Below are 21,251 nucleotides of genomic sequence, written 5' to 3'. Positions count from 1 at the left end.
CACATTTAATTACATTTAACTTTATCACCTTTCCTCTACCCTCACTGAATTTTTTTAAAAAATAAACAAACAAATCCAATGTGGAAACAATAATACTGGCCTACCTGAAGTGAGATTGTATTTCTAAAATATATTTGTGAAACAATTTCAAGATTAAAACAAAAGCAAAATATGATGAATTAATATATTATTCCCAGGACATTTTTACTGTGTAGTAATAAAACCTTGTAGGAGATCAGATGGAGAATGTCCTTGTCATCCTAATTACTGTAGCTAAAAAGAATGAAAGTGGTGATCGAATTCAGGCCAAAAAGGAATAGATAGATTTGTACTTACAGGAATGTAACTTGAACAGCAATTTTACTGTGTAGTCATAGAGGTGGCTGCAGTCTAGAATAACCTGAATCAGAGGGGCCAAGCGGCACTGCCCGGCAGCTGTGACCGACACAGAGCGAGACATGTCCAAGGAACTGAACACTGAAGGGGAACCACACCAGCAGCATGGATTATTTCAATTATCTTGACAGGATGGATAAATTCATGTTCTAATCACAGGAAAAAATCCCTCCAGAAACGCCATAAATAACAATACTCTACAAAAGAGGGTCACAGAATCTACAGAGTGACAATAACAAAAGTTAACAAAGTTAAATTTGAGGAAAATTGCTCCCAAAAAAGAGAGTAAATGTTAAATATGAAGTCAAAAACGGGAAAAAATGACTTAGGGTGGTGAGGGGAGGGGAAAAGAGCTAGCGATCTTATGGCTGCTTTACATCTCTGCAAATGTTAAAGACACTTGTTTTAGCTGTCAAAGGTTCTCCAAAGCAAAGTACAATTTTACACTTGGGGTGCAAAAACAGGGTAATGGAGGACATAGACCATGGGCCACCCAATCTGCACTAGAACAACTGACTGTATACAACAAGGAAAGCAAGAGAAGAGAACACACATACAATAAAATCCTGAAAATTTTGCAGCACAAGGAGGGTCCAAGCAATGAGCAGAGAAGCATTAAAAATGTCAACAAAGAGAAAAGATTTACTGACTCTTAAAAATTGAAGAACTGATTTAATTCCTAAATGATTAAAGATAAGAACTATACATTATTAAAACATCTTTCATATTAGAACCAAAGTTCTACAGAACCAACTGTCTATAGTAGCAGAGAGCAAAAGCCTGTGTTTCATGAGATTCAGAATGCTAAATAATTTGCAGCAACAGTTGTTGCTCAAGAGAAAGAGTGAAAGAATGAGGAAAGAGACAGATACTGGCCACACATCAGCAGTAGGCAAATTCTATGTCATGAACCAAGATATGCAGGGTATCCACCTTAGTAGCAGGAGGAGACAGAGAAGCAGGGGAAGGGCCATTTTCTCAACCTGAAGTCTACTTGGTAGTCTTAAGATGTCTGGAAAGGGCATATTTACTTCTCTTAGTCTGGAATGGGTAAAATTATGAAACACTGATGTTACAGTTTTTCCTTCAGTTTAATGAACTTAAAATATTCTTTTTTGATGTTAGGCTTATCTGCAGAGCAAGCATAGAAGAATCACAAAAATCAGCAGCTGAAAAAGGCTTTGGATTATGTGGAAAAAATCCAGAGAAGATGCCTGTATAATCCAACTGCTTAGCCTCAAGAGTATGTGATTTTTTTTTTTTTGGTTTAGCTTACATTTAATAATGAGCACAAATATAATATTTTTTTCACATTAGTTAGAATGATGAATTCACGGCCCTCACAATGCCCCTAAACTTCTCAGGATCCCTTACAACTGATCATTTTGTTGTGGATGCTGGGAATTGGAGTTCATATGTAACATTACCAGTTCCGTAACCTAGGTTTTGTCTCTCATCAACTAAAATGCCTATTTGTCTCACACTGGAACAGGAGAAACGTTTAGGATAACTTCTTATGAACCAAGTTTCCCAGTAAGGAGATAGAAAATGCATGTATATAGGAACTTAACAAAGAACGAACAAACAACTTCTGGAAAGTATCTTGCTATAATATGTAAAATTGTTGTCCTTTGTAAAACGTTACCTGTCTGAAATAGGTTGAGTTCACATTCCAAATAGTCAAACATTTCCACAGTGAGCTGGAAACTAAAAAAGAAAGAAGAGACTGAATGGAGACTCCTACAAAGTAAAATGAAGGTTCAACTTGGCAGAATCACTTTGTGTTTTTGTTGTCCAAGAAAGTAAACTAATAATATTCTGCACAGCAATCCAACAATATTGCAAAGGAAAACTCTGGAAGAACCCACAAATGATGCATACAACCTGATTTTTAATCTTTCTGGTTAACCTGAGAAAGAACCCCACAACTAATTGTGCATCTTTAAATCCACAACTGCCCCATAATTTGCACCAAGTAGCACTTACAAGTTATTCACATCATTCTCGCCTGTCTCATCAAGCTGTCTGTCTGACATCTGGAGGTTTCCAGGGAATCTGGGATTCTATACAAAAGGAAACAAAGATTAAGAATAGTTATTAGAATTCTGGATCAAGGCAGGTGATGGATAATATGCTCCTGTTGGATACTGTTCTCAGATTCAGCTGAGTTTCAGTGCCCAAAAAGCAAAGAGGGTAACTGGGTTGAAAGAAAGACTGCTTAGCAATTTAATCACCTTGGACAGTATAAGCCTTTGTATATAAAAGAAGCATATGTATCTCCTTCCCTCACTCTACTCTTAAACTGAAGTGAGTGCATCTTTGACTCTCATTTTGGAATGCAGAGAAGGAGACAAAAAAGCATATTTCTTAATGATAGAGAATCATAAACAGCAACTCCAAAAGAAACAGGAGAACAGTAACAACAAAGACTTGCCTACAATGCAGGCTTTAAGAAAACAGAATCTCAAAATAAATAAATAATCCAGGCAGCTGGAAATGTTGGTGCTTTGCCAGAGATTCAAAAGCAGTAATTCATTACTGTTCTTCTATTCACAGGCATCCTCCAACCATAAGAGGAATTACCTTCTCTCACACATACATATAAGCTACATTTTGCTTGCCTGTGAAACTGCTTATAAAATCAGAGGCCTGCTTTCATGAAGATGCTCATATAATCCAAGCTTCCTATTCCAATTAGCCACATTCCATTCTATAAATACATGCTGCTACCTCCACTCCCAAATGTGATACAGCCTTGAGTCAAATGGGATGACCTGGAGCTAAGCATAAAATAAACTACAATGCAAGTTAAGAAGTGGAGGGAAGCCTATAGAATAACATTAAGAAGGCTAGATACTGTATGAATGATAAGTGACAGATAAAGTGGGAAAAAACAAAGGTCTATCCACATCGCTACGCATACCTCATTATATGTGTTTTATTTACAAGTGAATGCACATACATATGTATGTATCACAGTCCTTTTTATCCTCCTGTAATCAACAATTCTGACCCTAAATTCAGATACCTGGGGTCACAACTCTTACAGATCAGAGAATCTGAAGTGGCTGATCCATATCTTCCTCTAAGATATATGGGGGAAAATATATTTGGTTGTGTTAATCATGAGAATAGGCAACACTACGGTGAGAAATTTGGGGGAAGGTTTCTCTGTCTCCCAAGAAAGAAATCCTTCTCAAGCAGGCAGGGATATTGATTAGACAATTCTGATATTAAAATGCTATCAAGATCAGCCTGTATCAGATGCTGAAGTATACTGTAAAGATAGCAATCAGATTAAAAAATTAACAACAACAAGAAATGTGGCATAGTTCCAACTATTCATCCTCTCCAGCACATTATGTATGGCAGACATGTCAAACTCGCGACGTCATGTGATGTCACGCAACATGTTGGGACTGTTTTGCCATTGCCAGCAATGAGGTGGGCATGGCTTCTGCGTAATGCGTCCGCCCTGTGGACTGGCAGTTTGCACCCCTGATGTATGGGATCAATAAATTAGTACTATACTACAAATCTTCAGAGTGGTTAGAAGAGCCCTTATTCTTCAATAAAAGCAACCAGAACTACAAATTACACAAACATAGTCCATAGTCCAGAATAGTCTGTTGTCTCCAAAATGAATGATATGCATAAAGGCTACAATATACTTTTTAAAACTCTGGAATCTTATTTATAAATTAAAGTCTATGTTTTTCATCAAGGACGTTGCTCGTACTTCTACCCTTTTTTGGACACTGAGTTCGGGCTACTGTTCATCCCATGGTCTCTACAGCTATCCAAAGTGCTTTGCAGAGAAAAAGAAAATGGCGAGATACCCTGTTCTCCAACAGAAGTGCAGAAGCAATAAAGAAAAACTTACTTTTGTGTGGAATTCCATCTTGGTTCTCAGCAATTTGAGGTAGATACTACACAATTGTCCATAACCCTCACTCAAATGACCCTAAGGGAAAAAAATAAAGTAACAAGTCTAGATCAATCTCTTAATACAGGGGTCCCCAACCCCTGGGCCGTGGCCCCACTACTGGGCTGTGAGCCATTCAGAATCAGACTGCCCGAAGCAGTGGGCAAGCGCATGCCATGTGCATAAGCAGTGGGCAAGCATATGCCACTTGTGCAAATGGAGCAGTGTGCACTTGCATGCCGCTCGTGCAGAACCATTGCCTCTTCCGCTCCTGCCGGTCCGCAAAGCCAGAAAGATTGGTGAACTTTGTCTTAATAGCTTTATTTACACAATGGTTTAAACTGGGGAGAATGTAGTGGTACCTCATAGCCCTTTATGTAAAAGTGTATCATAACCACCTTGAGCATTATTTCAGTTAGCTCAAAGACACATTAAATATATATTTTACTTTTTCTTCTCTTATCCCCACTGGTATGGCACCACTGACAATATCTGTCATTGATCTCCACAAATGTTGTGCTGGTTAGGTCATATCCACATCTACCAAAACACTCTATTTTAATAGGGATTTATCAGCCATGTAGAAATAGTTTTTAAAGAACCTTACAAACTGCCAGCATTTTTGGACAAAACTCAGAAGCAGGGGTCTACTGCTGCCATCAATGGGTCAATTTTCTTGGCATTTATACCTTCCCCCCTTTCAGAGGAAAAAGATACACATATTCTCCACTTAGCTACCTTTTACCCATCAAATTCTTGTGCATATAACTGTTAAAACTACAACAGTATATTTTAAAATAAGGCTATAAATTTTTTATTCTCTATATAGTATCCTATTTCGTTATAAAAATAAAAACCTGTGAAATAGTGCTGTAACTAATATCCAAAAGACAATTATCACTTCCAACGCTTGAGAAAAGTCTACACGCTAACTTGGCAAACACAGTTCTCTACATACCTGCTAAGAGCAGGGATACAAAAGAGAGCTTGTGAGTGCCGGTTTGTGCTTTTTTCCATGTAGAACTTTGATTTCATTTTTACAGTTAATAATACACCATTTCTTTCTAAATATGAAAAAAATATTTCCATTATTTTTACTCAATCCTAAGTTTTCAATGTCCCTTAAAGGAAAAAAGCAGCAACATACACTCTTTCCTTTCTTTCCTTTCCTCACCTGAGATAGTCTTTCTCTAGATCCACTAAACACTCAAGAAACTGACCAGCAAGAAAAAGATAAACTGACCAGTAAAGCTAGGAAACTATTAGCAGCTAGTATATGCACTGCTTCCCAGTAAGTATTGGTTCAACAAATAAGATAACAAAACAAGCATAACAAGAAATGCCACATTTTCCATCCTCTTGCAAACTTTGGGAAAGTTTGCCAAATTTATCTAAATTCAGCTCACTGATCTGTGGATCTTCTCTAGCCTAAATTTTCAGAAAATGTATTACATTAGCCAAATGGCCTAAAACAACTCTGTGCCCTCCTGATTTCAAAAGAAACAAAAAACTTGAAAGGTATGTTTATTACTTAGAGAAGCAGTTCTTTGTAGGCCCAAAGAATACTTACCCACATGCGGCTCATGTCACTGAGCTCACTCTTGTATCTCACAGAATCCTTCAGGACCTTCAAAAAGAAGGGAAATGGGCTATTTGAGCAGCTATTGAATGCCCCCAGTACAACAGAACCACCAGAAAAAAATGAATGTAAGAGATTACGGTTGGCAAATAGGTTAATCAACTGTGTAATATTGTCAACTGAAAGAAAAGGGGGGACATGTAGAGAGAATGGTTGGCTTTGCTTCAATAATTATTATACACCTATCATATACTCAAATCTGAGCTATTGTTAAGGATTGGCTGTAAACTGGAAAGTGGTTTTAGATCTTGCAATAATGTGTATATTTAAATATTTCATTGGCACACAGGAAATATGTCCAGAGTGCCAGCTTTGTACTTCTCTAGCCAGTGTGCTTACATACGAAAATCAAATTGTACAGATGTCTCCTGGTATCATCAGGAATGGTTTTGTTCAATATGTTAAATAATGTTCTTTTTGTTGGATTTGGAATTTAGAATTATAATCTGGAGGACAACATTAGTTAGTGTTAATCATGATCAAACATTATGTCTCTATTGTACTAATATTTGCAACTATCATAAAGTGAAGTCTCCAGATTTGAAAAATGAGGTTTGTGTGGAGTAAAGCAAACTGTTAAAACAATATGTCTCATTACATTAAGAAATTATGAGAGAATATTAAATCTGAACGTATTCTATAACCAACAAGTTCAAAAATTAATCACTTGTTATATTCCTCCTATTTGATCTAAAGATGCCCATACTATCTTTTAATGCTAAAAACATTTCTATTACACATTTTAGATTTTACCAGGTTCACTTAGGAGTTTAATGGTGACATTATATTGAGATATGCTATTTATTTCATCTTACCAAAAAAAGCAAACGTTTTAGAGGAAAAGAAAAGAGGGTATAGCCTTACATTTGGGTGTCCATCACGGAGAAGCTTGTGGAAGACATGGCAAAACTTCCAGCACAGGACAGCATTGCTGGAAAGGGGTAGGCGGTTTACAACAGACCAGAAGGTGTGGGCTCCTTTTTCATGGTGTGTTCCCAGGATGCATGGTGGGAGACAAGCTAAGGAAAATGAAAGAAAGCCAGCACAAGGGATATACAGTAGAATAATGAAAAGAAAGAGTGGCAATAAGCAGGATTGAAGCGAGGCCTTGAAAATCAAGTTCTACCAGATCTATCTTAATATTACTTAACTGAATTCACAGATATATTCCTTTCTTTCATTCTCCAGCAACATGATAAGAATTACAGAACTCCAGATGGGAAACTAGCCTGAAGATAAACGGGGAAAAACTCTGACCTATTGTATGTCATCCATACCAAGCTGGAGTTTCTTTCATTAGGAGTCATCAATTATCCTTCCAGATGTGAGAAAATATCCCAGATATTCCAGAAACTGATGGCTTCTCAGGGCAGACTAGATTTGCAATATTCAAGCTAAGAATCTTGGAGAAAATTTTCTACCCCTAAATAACAAATTTGTGAAGCAGCAATTAAGTCCATGTGCAACTATGGGATGAATGAAACTATATAAACCAACTGCACATAGTGAACCAAATATCGTCAACTCCTACTAACAGCTGACTGCGTGTTTACTCCAATATGGCCCTACAAAGCTTGCTTACTGGGACCTTGAAAACCGGAGCAAAGGGATGCCAGATGTTGTCTTAAAACTCAAATCTTGCTCATGTATTCTTTTTCAGGTGGGGGAGGGGCACAGCATGTACTTTTTTTTTCAAAGAAAAGTTAGGAGCAAGCTCCTATTCATACTATAATGCAGGTATTTCATTCCAGTCCATCACAGACAGGTCATGATGGAATTTGACTCCACCCAGATATATCCCACCTTTCCAGCTTCAGCATTCTTTTTCCATAGCTCTAATTTTAAAAGGATATTTCTGGCATGTTTCTCTTTGACAGCAACTTCCTGAGCATTAATGGCTTTGTTGATGCTGACAGTCTTTAAAAGAGAAAGAGAGAGAGAGAGAGAGAGAGACAGAGACAGAGACAGAGACAGAGACAGAGAGAAGGAAGAGGAGACAAATGTTATTAGAAAAAAATGTGATCATATCAAGACAGAAGCCCATCCTCACAACAAGCCCTCCATAATCTGCAAATTCATGGACACATTTTTGGGAAGCAACTGTGAGTTGCCGTATTTAGCAACTGCCAAGAAATGTTTGCTTAGAATAGTGCAAAAACTCCAGTCAAAATAAAAAAGAATTCCTATGCTGGAAGAAGGAAAAATCAGTCCATCTTGGTTGGTACAAGAGCACAGAGGCAGATAGTAATTATTGCTCTAACTCTTTCAAGTTTGTTAATTTATAGCCCCTTATTTTCCACTTGTTAAAAACATAAAATTAGTTTTGTTTGGTTCATAAATTGATGAATGAGTATCAATACCAACATTTCAGGGATGCAGCATGACAACCAACTGACACCAACTTCACTTTTATGGCATGTTTAAGAGGCAGAACCAGATAGTAAGTTGCCCTGGTCTATTTAGCTATCATAATATGTAGGAAGACCTGCTCACCTACTGGTAGACCAATGATGTGCTGAAAACTGCCAATAGAAGGCAAGGAATTGGGTGAAAAGAGAACTATGTTGAGATATGATAGAAAGACTCTCAATTTTGCTTACATGTAAGCCAGCAGGTTTTGGCTTAAACACAACTGAAAGCAGTTCCAAAGAAGTTTAGACTGCCTTTATAAAATACTGTAACCTTATTTTAATAGAATTTTTTTTACTCGTTAGTAGCCATCTCCATTAAGAAAACTCCTGCAGGAGACCTTGGGCAGCCTCATAATCACTTTAAAGTAGCATACCATTTTACAAAAATGGAATGGAGGGAAATTTTTCACTAGAGTATATAGCTCCTAGAAAAAACAAGTAATTTCAACAATTAGAAAACAACTCTGTTTGTAAGGTCTCTTGATGGAGATAAACAACACAGGAGTAATTATATGTTTTGCCATCTTTGTATCCAGTTAAAGTGAACTAAGGCTGTCACCCCAAATGACCCAGCGTTGTCCATTACCTCGCTCCACATTTGGATATCATAAAAGGAAGTATACTTGCTTTCATCTTTGGTAAAAAAAAAAAAAGCATTTTTAAAAACATCCTATTGTCACATTGGATATCTACTGTTTCAGTTCACAGAACAGTAGGGTCTAGTCTAGGGTCAAATGGACTCCCAAGCCTCAATATCTGCTGCTGCTAAATTGAATCAAAACATACTGTTCATCCAAAATCACAAGCAGCAACTGAACCTCCATTTTATAGATCCTAAGCGGTTGTTAGTCAAGATTTAAAAAACAATGGCATGGTTGCCTGCCATTTAAGGAAAACATAGACAGTATAAATCCTAAAACAGATTTCCATAGTGAAAATGGCATCTTAAGGCAGTGGTTCTCTACCTGTGGGTCGGGACCCCATCTGGGGTCAAACGACCATTTCACGGGGGTCACCAAACAACGCAGTCCGCCATTTTTTCCCCCTTTTCCTTAGCTGTGCTACTCTTTTATTCTGTTGGCTTTTGAAAGCCAATAGAATAGAATAGACTCTCCAGTTGAGTAGTCCTCGACTTACGACCAGTTGAGTAGTCCTCGACTTACGACCAGTTGGGGGTCGCGGCATTAAAAAGGTTGAGAACCACTGTCTTAAGGTATAACTCTGGAGACAAAAAGGCAGAAAACATTGACCGTATCCATAGCATAACAAGGTTCTTCCCAATTTACATCATCATTTTATTGCTACAACACTTAACTGCTTTTAAAATGTCTTTACTTATTATCTCCTGTGCTATAAGCTACATGGAGAACCCATCCTGAATGACCCAAAACAAAAGACCTCAGGAAATGACAAAAGTAGGGTATCAGGACCATCATGTCCTGTTCTTGTGCTGGGAGATGCAGTCTTTTGTTTTGGGATACTCAAAAATGATTTTAATATGTGACCGACAACAAAAGTGGTTATAAGCTGAGGAGGAACTGGAAAGATTAATAATTGATTAATTTACAACCAAGTAAGTAGGATGAAGGGTGGTTTCCCTTTTTTTTCATAAACTTCCAGGATTCTGACATAGGGAAAAAAATTGTCATGACTCAGAAATCAAAAGTGAACATTATAAAAATCTTTCTTATTTTAACACATAACCACAAGAAGGAAGGCTGAAAAACTAAAACATTTAATGAAAGCACTCCTAATGCTGGGCCACTGTGCTTATGCAGGGAATCTGAAACATTCCCTTGGGCATTTGCAATATTTGAGAACCGGATCCTGCCTCTTAGGAAGCTAAGAATGTTTTTCTTCCTGGCTCTGCCAAGTAGAGTCTAGATTTAAACTCTTTGGAAAGTCATCAAGTTCTCTTTTTAAAACCACAGAGATCCTTGATCTCTTGCCTTGTTATGAAGTATTTAAACCTCCCCTGACATTTTACAAAGGAACATTATCAATTGGAGGGGGAGGGAAGGAAGGAAGGAAAAAGGATGTTGCATTGATCAAGTGGACAGCCAATACTGCAAATGCAACTCCGAAAAAGCTTTCCTTTGGAGGAATTCTAATCACAGCTGCAGAGTTGTGAATGAGATTTCTCTGACTCAACTGGGGGGGTGCAAGACCCACTTTTGAAGCCTCATTTCCTTCCTGTTGTACCAGCTGAAGAACCAACCTTCTCTTTCCTAGATTTGTACACAGAACTGGACATTCTCAGGGTTGAAAGCTTCCATAACTCATAAAGGAGGGAAACAGTCAATCCAAAAAGGCAATTATCAGCTGCAACATCAATATGTTGCCTGCTTGGTGACACACATGTGCCCCTCAGCTATAATAGCAATAGAAAACCAAGCACTAAATATTGCCACTTCTCTTCAATTATCCCCCCTAAACAGAGTAAAGCCATATAAGAGATCCTAGTATAACACAAATATGGAAATCTCTGCTGTCAAAATGCCAGCATTTTGCCTCTTTCTCTTAACAGAAATGTCTTGAAGCTTTGCTATTAATTATAAATTCTGCAAAAAAATTGTTTGATTGAAATATTTTTGAGTTTCTAGCCATATCATGTGCATACTTTGACCTGCAACTCTGGACCCAAATAAAAGTTTGCTCCTGAATCTTAGAGGGGAGCCTAGTATCTCTCATGGAAATCCAACTCCTTTTTAAAAATTGCTCTGAACCCCCTGAAAATTCAGTGGCAAAGCAGTAATAAACTGAGGTGCAATTTCCTGCTGACTTTCAAATACTAATAGCATTTAGAAGGATAAACCCAACCATCTGCATCACCAAACCATTGCCTAGGCACCTACCCAATTGGCTGCCAAATGAAAAGAAAATGTGCCTCAGCCATCCAAAAGTTGTCTACCCCAGTCCTACTGTATGGCTTACTTTCCAATTCATGCTCCTGAACTCTTAAGCTGAAAATTAGACACAGTTGGGCTAAGGAGGGACACGTTTACCACAGGCTCTACACAAACATTAAACTCATAAGTGATTGGCCACAGCTAAAATTTAGAAGCACACATTACACCTCAGCTAATTACATCTTCTGAGGATGTCTGTAGACTCAGAAATGGGAAGGGGGAACCTGCAGTTCAGGGATAATAAACAATGAACACTGCTTCCTTTTATAGAATGCAATGTATCTAAATTATTAAGAAATGAGGCTGTGGAACCTCAGTTGTAGAGGACTACTCTTCAGTTCTAGATTGGTTATACTTCCAAGTTTCATTTCAGTATAACTCAGGTCTTTTCTACCATCTTTCCAACTGTCCAAGTGAATTGATAGAAGGTACACTTAAATTACAAAATGGCCTTAATCAAAGAACAAATGACAGTTCCAGTCCTGCAAAAGGAAGATTTTTTTCTCTCCAATGCCAAATTTGAGTGACTCACAAGCTGTGAAGTAGACAGCTTGGTTAATAATTGGGCTGTTAAGAGCAATACAGTGCAAATGCATGGTAAACTAACTGGATGCTTCTCTATTCTTCCAACTTTCTAATGTGATGTAGGAAACCTTTTGGAGGCAGTATGAACATTATTGGGAGTGCTTGAGAGCTATAATGAGAGGTAGACATTCACACGTACTAATAAAGTCAGGGGTTTCTTGTGTTTTTCCATTGGAGCTTTTGAGAGTTTAAAAAAAAAAAGGCTCTATTTTACCCATTCTGATACTTTTATATGTATGATATTTTATGTTTTCTGCCTCAAATTGATAAGAAATGATTACTGATTTTATGTTAGGAGAACTGTCCATAGGCTGAAAAACAAGAGGGTATTGGTATTCCTGAAGCCTTAGATTACATGTTCCTGTACTCTCAAATAATAATGCTTGCCTACACAATAATTCATCTAGGGCTGAGACATATACACCATACAGTTTTTGTCCAACTGTTCAGCCTGAATATTTCTAGCCCAGTTTACAATATAACTGATAGAAGAAAAAAACAAAATACTAGCATGGATCCAAATTTTATGATATTAATATCTGGAAAAGTGTTTATTATGTTCCAGATCTGATTATAAAAGACAGTAAAAGCAAATTCTTTGTTTTTTATAAAAAATATTTCCAGGACAGACATTATATCTCAATGAAATAATCTAAAAGGGACATTTAAAAAAACTATACATAAAAACAGACATGAAAACCTAAACATTTTATTAATACCATTTAAACTAAACTTGAGTAATGGAATGAAGATTCATCATGTGCCAGACAGTAAGGTTGATAAGTATTGAGCTCTTTGTATACACAATCCACTGCCATCTCCAGGCACCTCCACTCTTTGCCAGATGCAAGAGTCCCACATCCTCAGGATCTCCTCTTTCATTCAAGCTTAGCTCACATCACAGAGGGATAGTTTACCATAGATAAACAGCCACCAAACTTTGCATTCTTATGCACCAATGTTACCAAGCCTGGTAATGAAATGTCTGCAGGAAGAAAAGCAAACTTAAGAGAACGCAATGAAACCAAACAAGGATGGTATTGATGATATACAGCTTTAGCTTCCAAATCATCTCAAAGATGCAGCAATTCCCTAAATATAATTTTATAAACATCAATCTTTCCCCTTCTTCCCTTTAGAAATGCTCCTGATCCTGCCCAAGCGCAACAGAAAGAGAAAAGTGAATAACACCTAATTTAAGTAGAAATAGTCCACTTAATCCAGTGCAATTTATTCAGACACAAAGTAGCTCTTATATGATTGATATAAGAGGCTGAAAGAACTGGAAATATTTAGCTCTGAAAAGAGAAGATTGAATGCTTATCTGCACAGCCCAATTGCCCCTTTGACAGGATGGACCAGCAATTATTTTTGAAGAACAGATATGGACACTGCTATGTACTTATCCTTCCTGTTACAAATGCAATCTCTGTGTTTTCCCACTGCAATTTTAAAGTGTACCCACTCCCACCCTCACCTTGCCTCAAGCACATCTGTCTGTTTGGACTGATGCATTTTACTTCACTTTGGACTAAACCCAACAATTCATTGCCTACTTTACAGAAGCAGGAATGCATTCTCAACTGAGTCAATGGCATTTGTTATCAAGCATCCTCCAGAGCTACTTTTACCAGGAATGCTATAACAACACAATAGTTATAACACTTATCTTATAAACAGCAGGTTGCTTGTTCAAAACCTAGCATAAAAGTTTTAATTATTATTTTTCTTTCTCTGAGTTAGTTAATTTCAGCTGGGATTATTTTTCTAAATAAACTCAATAACACATTGCTTCATTATTTTCTCAGTGAAACAAATAATAATAATAATAATAATAATAATAATAATAATAATAATAATAATAATAATAGTAAAGTTGGAAGGGACCTTGGAGGTCATCTAGTCCAGCCCCCTGCTCAGGCAGGAAACCCTATACCATTTCGGACAAATGGCTGTCCAGTCTCTTCTTAAAAACTTCCAGTGTTGGAGCATTCACCACTTCTGGAGGCAGGTTGTTCCACTGGTTAATTGTTCTAACTGTCAGGAAGTTTCTCCTTAGTTCTAGGTTGCTTCTCTCCTTGATTAGTTTCCACCCGTTGCTTCTTGTCCTGCCTTCAGGTGCCTTGGAAAATAGCTTGACACCCTCTTTTTTGTGGCAGTCCCTGAGATATTGGAACACTGCTATCATGTCCCCCCTTGTCCTTCTCTTCATTAAACTAGACATACCCAATTCCAGCAACCGTTCCTTATAAGCTTTAGGCTCCAGTCCCCTAATCATTTTTGTTGCTCTTCTCTGTACTTTTTCTAGAGTCTCAACATCTTTTTTACATCGCGGTGACCAAAACTGGATGAAGTATTCCAAGTGAGGCCTTACTAAGGTATTATAAGTGGTATTAACACTTCACGCGATCTTGATTCTATCCCTCTGTTAATGTAGACTAGCACTGTGTTGGCCTTTTTGGCAGCTGCAGCACACTGCTGGCTCATATTTAGGTGATTGTCCACTAGGACTCCGAGGTCCCTCTGACAGTTACTACTATTGAGCAAGGTACCCCCTATATTTGGTTTTTCTTGCCTAAATGTAGAACCTTGCTTTTTTCACCATTGAATTTCATTTTGTTAGATAGCACCCAGTGTTCAAGTCTGCCCAGATCCTTCTGTATCTTAAGCCTGTCTTCTGGAGTGTTGGCTATTCCTACCAGCTTGGTGTCGTCTGCAAATATGATGAGTTCGCCATCTATCCCCTCATCCAAATCGTTGATATAGATATTGAAGAGCACTGGGCCCAGAACAGAGCCCTGGGGCACCCCACTACACACTTCCCTCCATGTAGATGCAGCTCCATTGAGGACCACATGCTGAGTACGGCCGGTCAGCGAGCTATGGATCCATCTGGTGGTGGTGATTTCTACCTCACATTTTTCTATCTTGTCAAGTAGTAGGTTGTGATCTACTTTATCAAATGCCTTACTGAAGTCCAAGTAAATTATGTTCACAGCATTCCTCTGATCCACTAATTTTGTCACTTGGTCAAAGAATGCAATAAGATTTGTCTGGCATGATCTATTTTTGACAAACCCATGTTGGCTTTTAATAATGACTTTGTTTGCCTCTAGGTGTTTGTTGATTCTTTGTTTGATTATCTTTTCCAGGATCTTCCCAGGTATTGAGGTCAGGCTGATAGGTCTGTAATTTCCTGAGTCCATTTTTTTCCCCTTTTTTGTAGATGGGAACTACATCAGCTCTTTTCCAGTCCTCTGGTACTTCCCCTGTGCTCCAGGATCTTTGAAAAATATAGTTCAGTGGTTCTGAGATCACATCTGCCAGTTCCTTGAGAACCTTGGAGTGTAATCCATCTGGTCCTGGCGATTTGAACTCGTCTAGGCTGGACAGGTGCTCACTTACCATTTTCTTGCCTATCTTAACTTGCGTTTCTATTCTGTTTTTTATGGCACTATTTTCGATAGGTTGGTCTGTTTTTTCCCTTTGTGTAAAGACAGATGCAAAAAACGAGTTAAATAGTTCTGCTTTCTCCCTGTTGAAGAAAATAAACTGAAGGAAATTAAGAAACTTTTGACATATATGACTGAAAGTTTTGTTTCCTATACTAGAACTTCATTCCTATGTGTACATGCTGTAGAATATTCATTGAATTGGAGCAAGCAAAGATATTGGAAGGATGTGGAAAGCCCTGGTAAATTATCAGCCTCTTAAGTTAAGCAGCAACAAATGTCATCTCTATTATTACCAAGCCTCAGAACACACTATCTAATGATACCGATCAAAAAAAAATAGCAATTCTTCAATTGTACATTTAATTTTATAATACTGAGTTGAAGGTTACTGGAGAAATTGTTTTTTTAAAAAATAGTCTGATGTAATCTTTGAAACAGCTAAGTAATTTATGTGGCTGAACTTTTTTCTCTTGAGGAAATAATAGATACTATTAAATCTATGAAACCAGGAAAAGTCCTGGATCTGAATAATATGTTCATATTAGTAAAGTTGGAAGGGACCTTGGAGGTCATCTAGTCCAACCCCCTGCTCGGGCAGGAAACCCTACACCATTTCGGACAAGTGGCTGTCCAGTCTCTTCTTAAAAACTTCCAGTGTTGGAGCATTTACTGCTTCTGGAGGCAAGCTGTTCCACTGATTAATTGTTCTCACTGTCAGGAAGTTTCTCCTTAGTTCTAGGTTGCTTCTCTCCTTGATTAGTTTCCACCCGTTGCTTCTTGTCCTGCCTTCAGGTGCTTTGGAAAATAGCTTAATTCCCTCTTCTTTATGGCAGCCCCTGAGATATTGGAATACTGCTATCATGTCCCCCCTTGTCCTTCTCTTCGTTAAACTAGACATACCCAATTCTAGCAACCGTTCCTTATATGTTTTAGCCTCCAGTCCCCTAATCATCTTTGTTGCTCTTCTCTGTACTCTTTCTAGAGTCTCAACATCTTTTTTGCATCGTGGTGACCAAAACTGGATGCAGTATTCCAAGTGTGGCCTTACCAAGGCATTGAAGAGTGGTATTATACTTCACGTGATCTTGATTCTATCCCTCTGTTAATGCAGCCTAGCACTGTTTGGCCTTTTTGGCAGCTGCAGCACACTGCTGGCTCATATTTAGTGATTGTCTACTAGGACTCCGAGGTCCCTCTCACAGTTACTACTATTGAGCATGGTGCCACTATGCTGTACTTGTGCATTTGGTTTTTCTTGCCTAAATGTAGAACCTTGCTTTTTTCACCATTGAATTTCATTTTGTTAGTTAGTGCCCAGTGTTCAAGTCTGTCCAGATCCTTCTGTATCTGAAGCCTGTCTTCTGGAGTGTTGGCTATTCCTGCCAGCTTGGTGTCGTCTGCAAATTTGATGAGTTCCCCATCTATCCCTTCATCCAAATCGTTGATGAAGATGTTGAAGAGTACTGGGCCCAGAACAGAGCCCTGGGGCACCCCACTACACACTTCCCTCCATATAGATGCAGTTCCATTGAGGACCACTCGCTGAGTACGGCCGGTCAGCCAGCTACGGATCCATCTGGTGGTGGTTCTGTCTACCCCACATTTTTCTATCTTGTCAAGTAGTAGGTTGTGATCTACTTTATCAAATGCCTTACTGAAGTCCAAGTAAATTATGTCCACAGCATTCCTCTGATCCACTAATTTTGTCACTTGGTCAAAGAATGCAATAAGATTTGTCTGGCATGATCTATTTTTGACAAACCCATGTTGGCTTTTAGTAATGACTTTGTTTGCCTCTAGGTGTTCGTTGATTCGTTGTTTGATTATCTTTTCCAGGATCTTCCCAGGTATTGAGGTCAGGCTGATAGGTCTGTAATTTCCTGGATCCATTTTTTTTCCTTTTTTGAGGATGGGAACTACATCAGCTCTTTTCCAGTCCTCTGGTAGTTCCCCTGTGTTCCAGGATCTTTGAAAAATATAGTTCAGTGGCTCTGATATCACATCTGCCAGTTCCTTGAGAACTCTGGGGTGTAATCCATCTGGTCCTGGCGATTTGAACTCATCTAGGCTGGACAGGTGCTCACTAACCATTTTCTTGCCTATCTTAACTTGTGTTTCTGTTTTGTTTTTTATGGCACTATTTTTGATAGGTTGGTCTGTTTTTTCCCTTTGTGTAAAGACAGATGCAAAAAATGAGTTAAATAGTTCTGCTTTCTCCCTGTTGCTTGTCACCTTCTTGCCATTTCCACCCACTATTTTTTTTGCTTCTATATGCTTTGGAGGTTTATCATTATGGTTTTTTAAACAAAGTTTTTTTCCAATTTCTTTTAAAGAAATTTATATAATAATAAACTTTGGAGCAGAGAAAATCTTGAATAAATAGCAACTCTGTCTTGCTTGAATTCAATTCCATCATGTTTCATTCCATCCAGATCCCCAAAGTATTCTGACATCAGGACAAAATTTCAATTGCATCAATGCCTTGACCCAGATACAACTGGGTATCATAACCATATTTATAATATCATATTCTGAACCAAAAAATGATCTCTCCTAGTGACAATGTAAATATTAAAAATAACTCCATCACACACCAATTTCTCCTGCCCCATAACTATCGACTACAATGGCCCATAAAAAAGGTGTAGAATTACTGTAAGTCATTGTCCCCATCCTGGTAGACAATAATATACAGGAAGTCACTAAGAAGTCAATACAGTTTCTATCTCATGCCCAGGCCTAAATTCTGATTGCAAGAAATCTGGATAATTCATTTCCTCTTGGCTCCTCCCCCAATCCTGTCAACAAAATTCTTCAAAAGGGTTGAAGACTAGGGTTATTTGACGAGTATGGACAGATATAGGAAGGATGTCAGGATGAAGCCCCCTATCTGATGGACAGTACTACCTTACATTTACAAGGCTGGGTTGATGATATGGATTCACTTTTTATTTATAAATTGGTCCTTTATTGATGTAATGGAAGGACTAATCAATATTACTCCATGTGATTAAGGTCCAACGCTGTGTTTAAAACTGAGCTGTTTTTTATATGTATTATACTATTTTTGCTCTTTCTTTTACTTTTCTATTACTATATATTAAAGAAAAAATCTAGCCTTATACCTGTTTTTTTTTCTTATTCCAACAGTTTACATCCTGCTTCATCCAGACTATGATAAATTTAAGAGAAAAAAAATGCAATTAAAGAAAGCACTTCCCATATTTATTTCAACCTTTGAGATTCAGGGCTCCTAACCTGAAGACTTAGTATCAACTTCTGAATAATGGTATTAAATGATGCCACTGAGCATAGAATGAATGATTAAAATTATCATAGAATGAAGGATTAAAATTGTCAACACTAGCATGTTATGCGCACTTACATCCAATTCCTGGATCAATGGGCCCTTCTCATAGTCACTCATGCTCTGGTCATCTCCTGTTTGGACTATTGTAATATACTCTACACAGTGCTGCTCTTGAAGAGCATTTGGAAGCTTCAGTGGGCTCAAAAATGCAGCAAGCTGCACAGTTTTGCCTAAATTTGTCCATGTGTTATCCCTTCTACAGGAGTTGCATTGATTGCCAATTTGCTTCCATGTATAATTCAAGGTCTAGTTATCACCTTTAAAGCCCTTACATAGCTTGGGGCCAGGTAATCTGAAGGATCGCCTCTTCCCAGTTACATCTACCTGGTCCACAAGAATGGGAAGACAGGGCATATTGCAGGCCCTATCTATTAAGGAAGTACATCTGGTAGGACCAAGAAAAAGGGCCTTCTCTCTATTGGTTCCCTCCATGTGAAAAATCATCCCCCAGGGGATATGATTGCTCCTCCCCCCCCCTTGCTACTTTTCTGAAAAGCTCTGAAGACATGATTCTCTCTGAAGACATGATTCTGTCAGTGGGCTTGGGGCCCCTGAATTGATACAGAGCAGATCAAGTTGTTTGTTCCATTTTGTCTGTCATAACTGCAGGGCAGAGGGAGCTGGGTTTTGTTTTGCTTTTTGAGGTTTTAAATTGTGACTGGTATGCTGCCTGAAGTCCCATGAGTTGGGTGGCCATATAAATATAAATAAAATACCTTGTCTAAATCTGATTACATTCTAGCTATGATCATATAAAGGCTATTATTTCCAGTTGCCCATTAAACTCTATAGATCCCTCTGATTAGGCTGTGATGCTCTAAGGAAATTTCATTGACAAGCCAACCATCTATTTTTGTTCCTTAGCTTTTAAGGTATTGATGCTAACTAGGAAATCCTGAATAGCTAAATGAGGTATTATCTCCATTTCAAATAATATCCAGTTATTAAATCAAAAACATACATTCTCCTCATTATGTCCATATACATATTAAATCAAGATCTAGGAAAGAAAAAGTATTAGTAATATATTTCTGGCAAATATATTTTCGTCATTGCAAAAGATCTCACACACTGCAACATCCTATTAGTCAAGTGACTTTCTGTTGCTAAGGTAAGTTCATGTGTTACATTATGATGTCAGCTTATAGGATCCAGCTGCTTTTTTTTATCAGAATCCCCAAATCCAAAAACTTGCAGCTTGCAAGTTATAAAGTTAAAAAATTGTATTGAGTATCAGGACTAGCTGGAGTGTATCTTTCCAATAAAGATCATTGCTTTAAGAGAATCATATTGATATCGCTATTAATATACAGCTAGTAAGAAGGAAACATTACTGAACTATAGCAGAATATCCAGAAAGCATCAGATATTCAGGTCTATCTTCTACATTAAATAAATATTTTTGCCTTTTGAAAATATCAGCTAGAAGAATATGAAGCACAATGTTTTTCCATTAGCTCCACTTCCTCTTAATGCATCAGGTTTTTTGCCCAAGATAATCCATTGAAGCTACCATGCCAGCAACTCACTTTCATTCAGCTTTAACCAAGACACTCCCTGCCTGGTCAACACCATGGTGTAGTATCCATCCTTAAAATATTAATTAGGAGTAAAGTTTTAATAACCACAATAGTATGATGTCACTAACAACCAATCAGTAATCTTTACAATTCATGTATATTGTGATGGACAACATGACAGCCCTCAGTGTTATAAAGCTGCCTTCTTTTTGTTGCTTGAGCAGTTCTGATTCTTCCAGTTTATGATTGCAAGAGAGAAAATTATTCCTGCGCCCCACCCCCACTCTTTTTGCCACAAACCCAAAAAGTCTCTGAGAGCCTTTAAAACAGCAGCTCCAATCTTTGCAGAAAGCTGCAACAGGACTCTCCTCCCATTTCTCTTAGGGAGGGTAGGGAGATCTCAATACCTGTATTTGCATGTTGTGTCCCAAAATCAGCACTGGCCTGACTTGGTTCTAGCTTGGGGATATAGAGAAGAAAATACTCCGTTTTCCGCAGCATGCATTCTTCCATTGCAGAAACAAACTGCAAACTTCTTATAAACTTCATGCCTTTCTCTATCTATCTATCTATCTATCTATCTATCTATCTATCTATCTATCTATCTATCTATCTATCTATCTATCTATCTATCTATCTAATAAATGCTCTTCCCACTCTAGCCAAAATCCATTGGCAAAACGAGTGAGAAAGGATGATAGTGGATGCACCAGGAATGATTATGGATAAGGTATTCAACCAGGAGGATTCTTCTTGTATAGAGGGGGAAAAAAAAAGCCAGTCTGGCGTTTACCGAGAGAAAAATGTTACAGGGAAGGAGAGGAATTAAAAACGGCGAGTGATCTCAACCCTGGCTGAAGCACCTCCCTCAAACTCTCTCCGGAAAATGGAAGGGAAGCGACAAGCTCGCAAGTCCCTTCTCCAGTGCCAAGAACAGAAAGGAAAGCGCTTCAGCGGGTTTCCCTGGATTTGGTCCCGAGCCCAAAGGAACAGCCGCGGAGGGTTGAGAAAACCCGCTCAGCAGTCATACACGGCTTTCTA

General features: G+C 38.1%; 1 protein-coding gene across 6 annotated transcripts in view; it reads right to left on the bottom strand.

Moving 5' to 3' along the window:
* HIP1 (huntingtin interacting protein 1) overlaps positions 1 to 21,251 on the bottom strand; it is a 75,452-nt gene that overhangs the window by 27,938 nt on the left and 26,263 nt on the right. For 5 of the 6 annotated variants that reach the window (XR_005557035.1, XM_039346194.1, XM_039346198.1 and 2 more), the window contains exons 2-8: positions 7,814 to 7,877; positions 6,825 to 6,967; positions 5,892 to 5,948; positions 4,280 to 4,360; positions 2,383 to 2,459; positions 2,042 to 2,103; positions 337 to 477 (exon numbers count right to left, since the gene is read on the bottom strand). Coding sequence is in view for 5 of the 6 variants with exons in the window: in XM_039346194.1 (XP_039202128.1) it covers positions 337 to 477; positions 2,042 to 2,103; positions 2,383 to 2,459; positions 4,280 to 4,360; positions 5,892 to 5,948; positions 6,825 to 6,967; positions 7,814 to 7,877 (625 nt within the window). In the remaining variant the exon portion in view is untranslated. Of the gene's footprint in view, positions 1 to 336; positions 478 to 2,041; positions 2,104 to 2,382; positions 2,460 to 4,279; positions 4,361 to 5,891; positions 5,949 to 6,824; positions 6,968 to 7,813; positions 7,878 to 20,219; positions 20,250 to 21,251 lie in introns of those variants that run through there. The other variant, XM_039346197.1, reaches the window with a different exon arrangement.

Source organism: Crotalus tigris, unplaced genomic scaffold (genome assembly GCF_016545835.1).
Source record: "Crotalus tigris isolate CLP2741 ecotype Arizona unplaced genomic scaffold, ASM1654583v1 scf7180000017987.690289119674:8195010, whole genome shotgun sequence".
NCBI classification, from domain to species: Eukaryota; Metazoa; Chordata; class Lepidosauria; order Squamata; family Viperidae; genus Crotalus; species Crotalus tigris.
The sequence above is the reverse complement of the archived record's forward strand: the minus strand, read 5'-3'. Positions and strand labels throughout refer to the sequence as shown.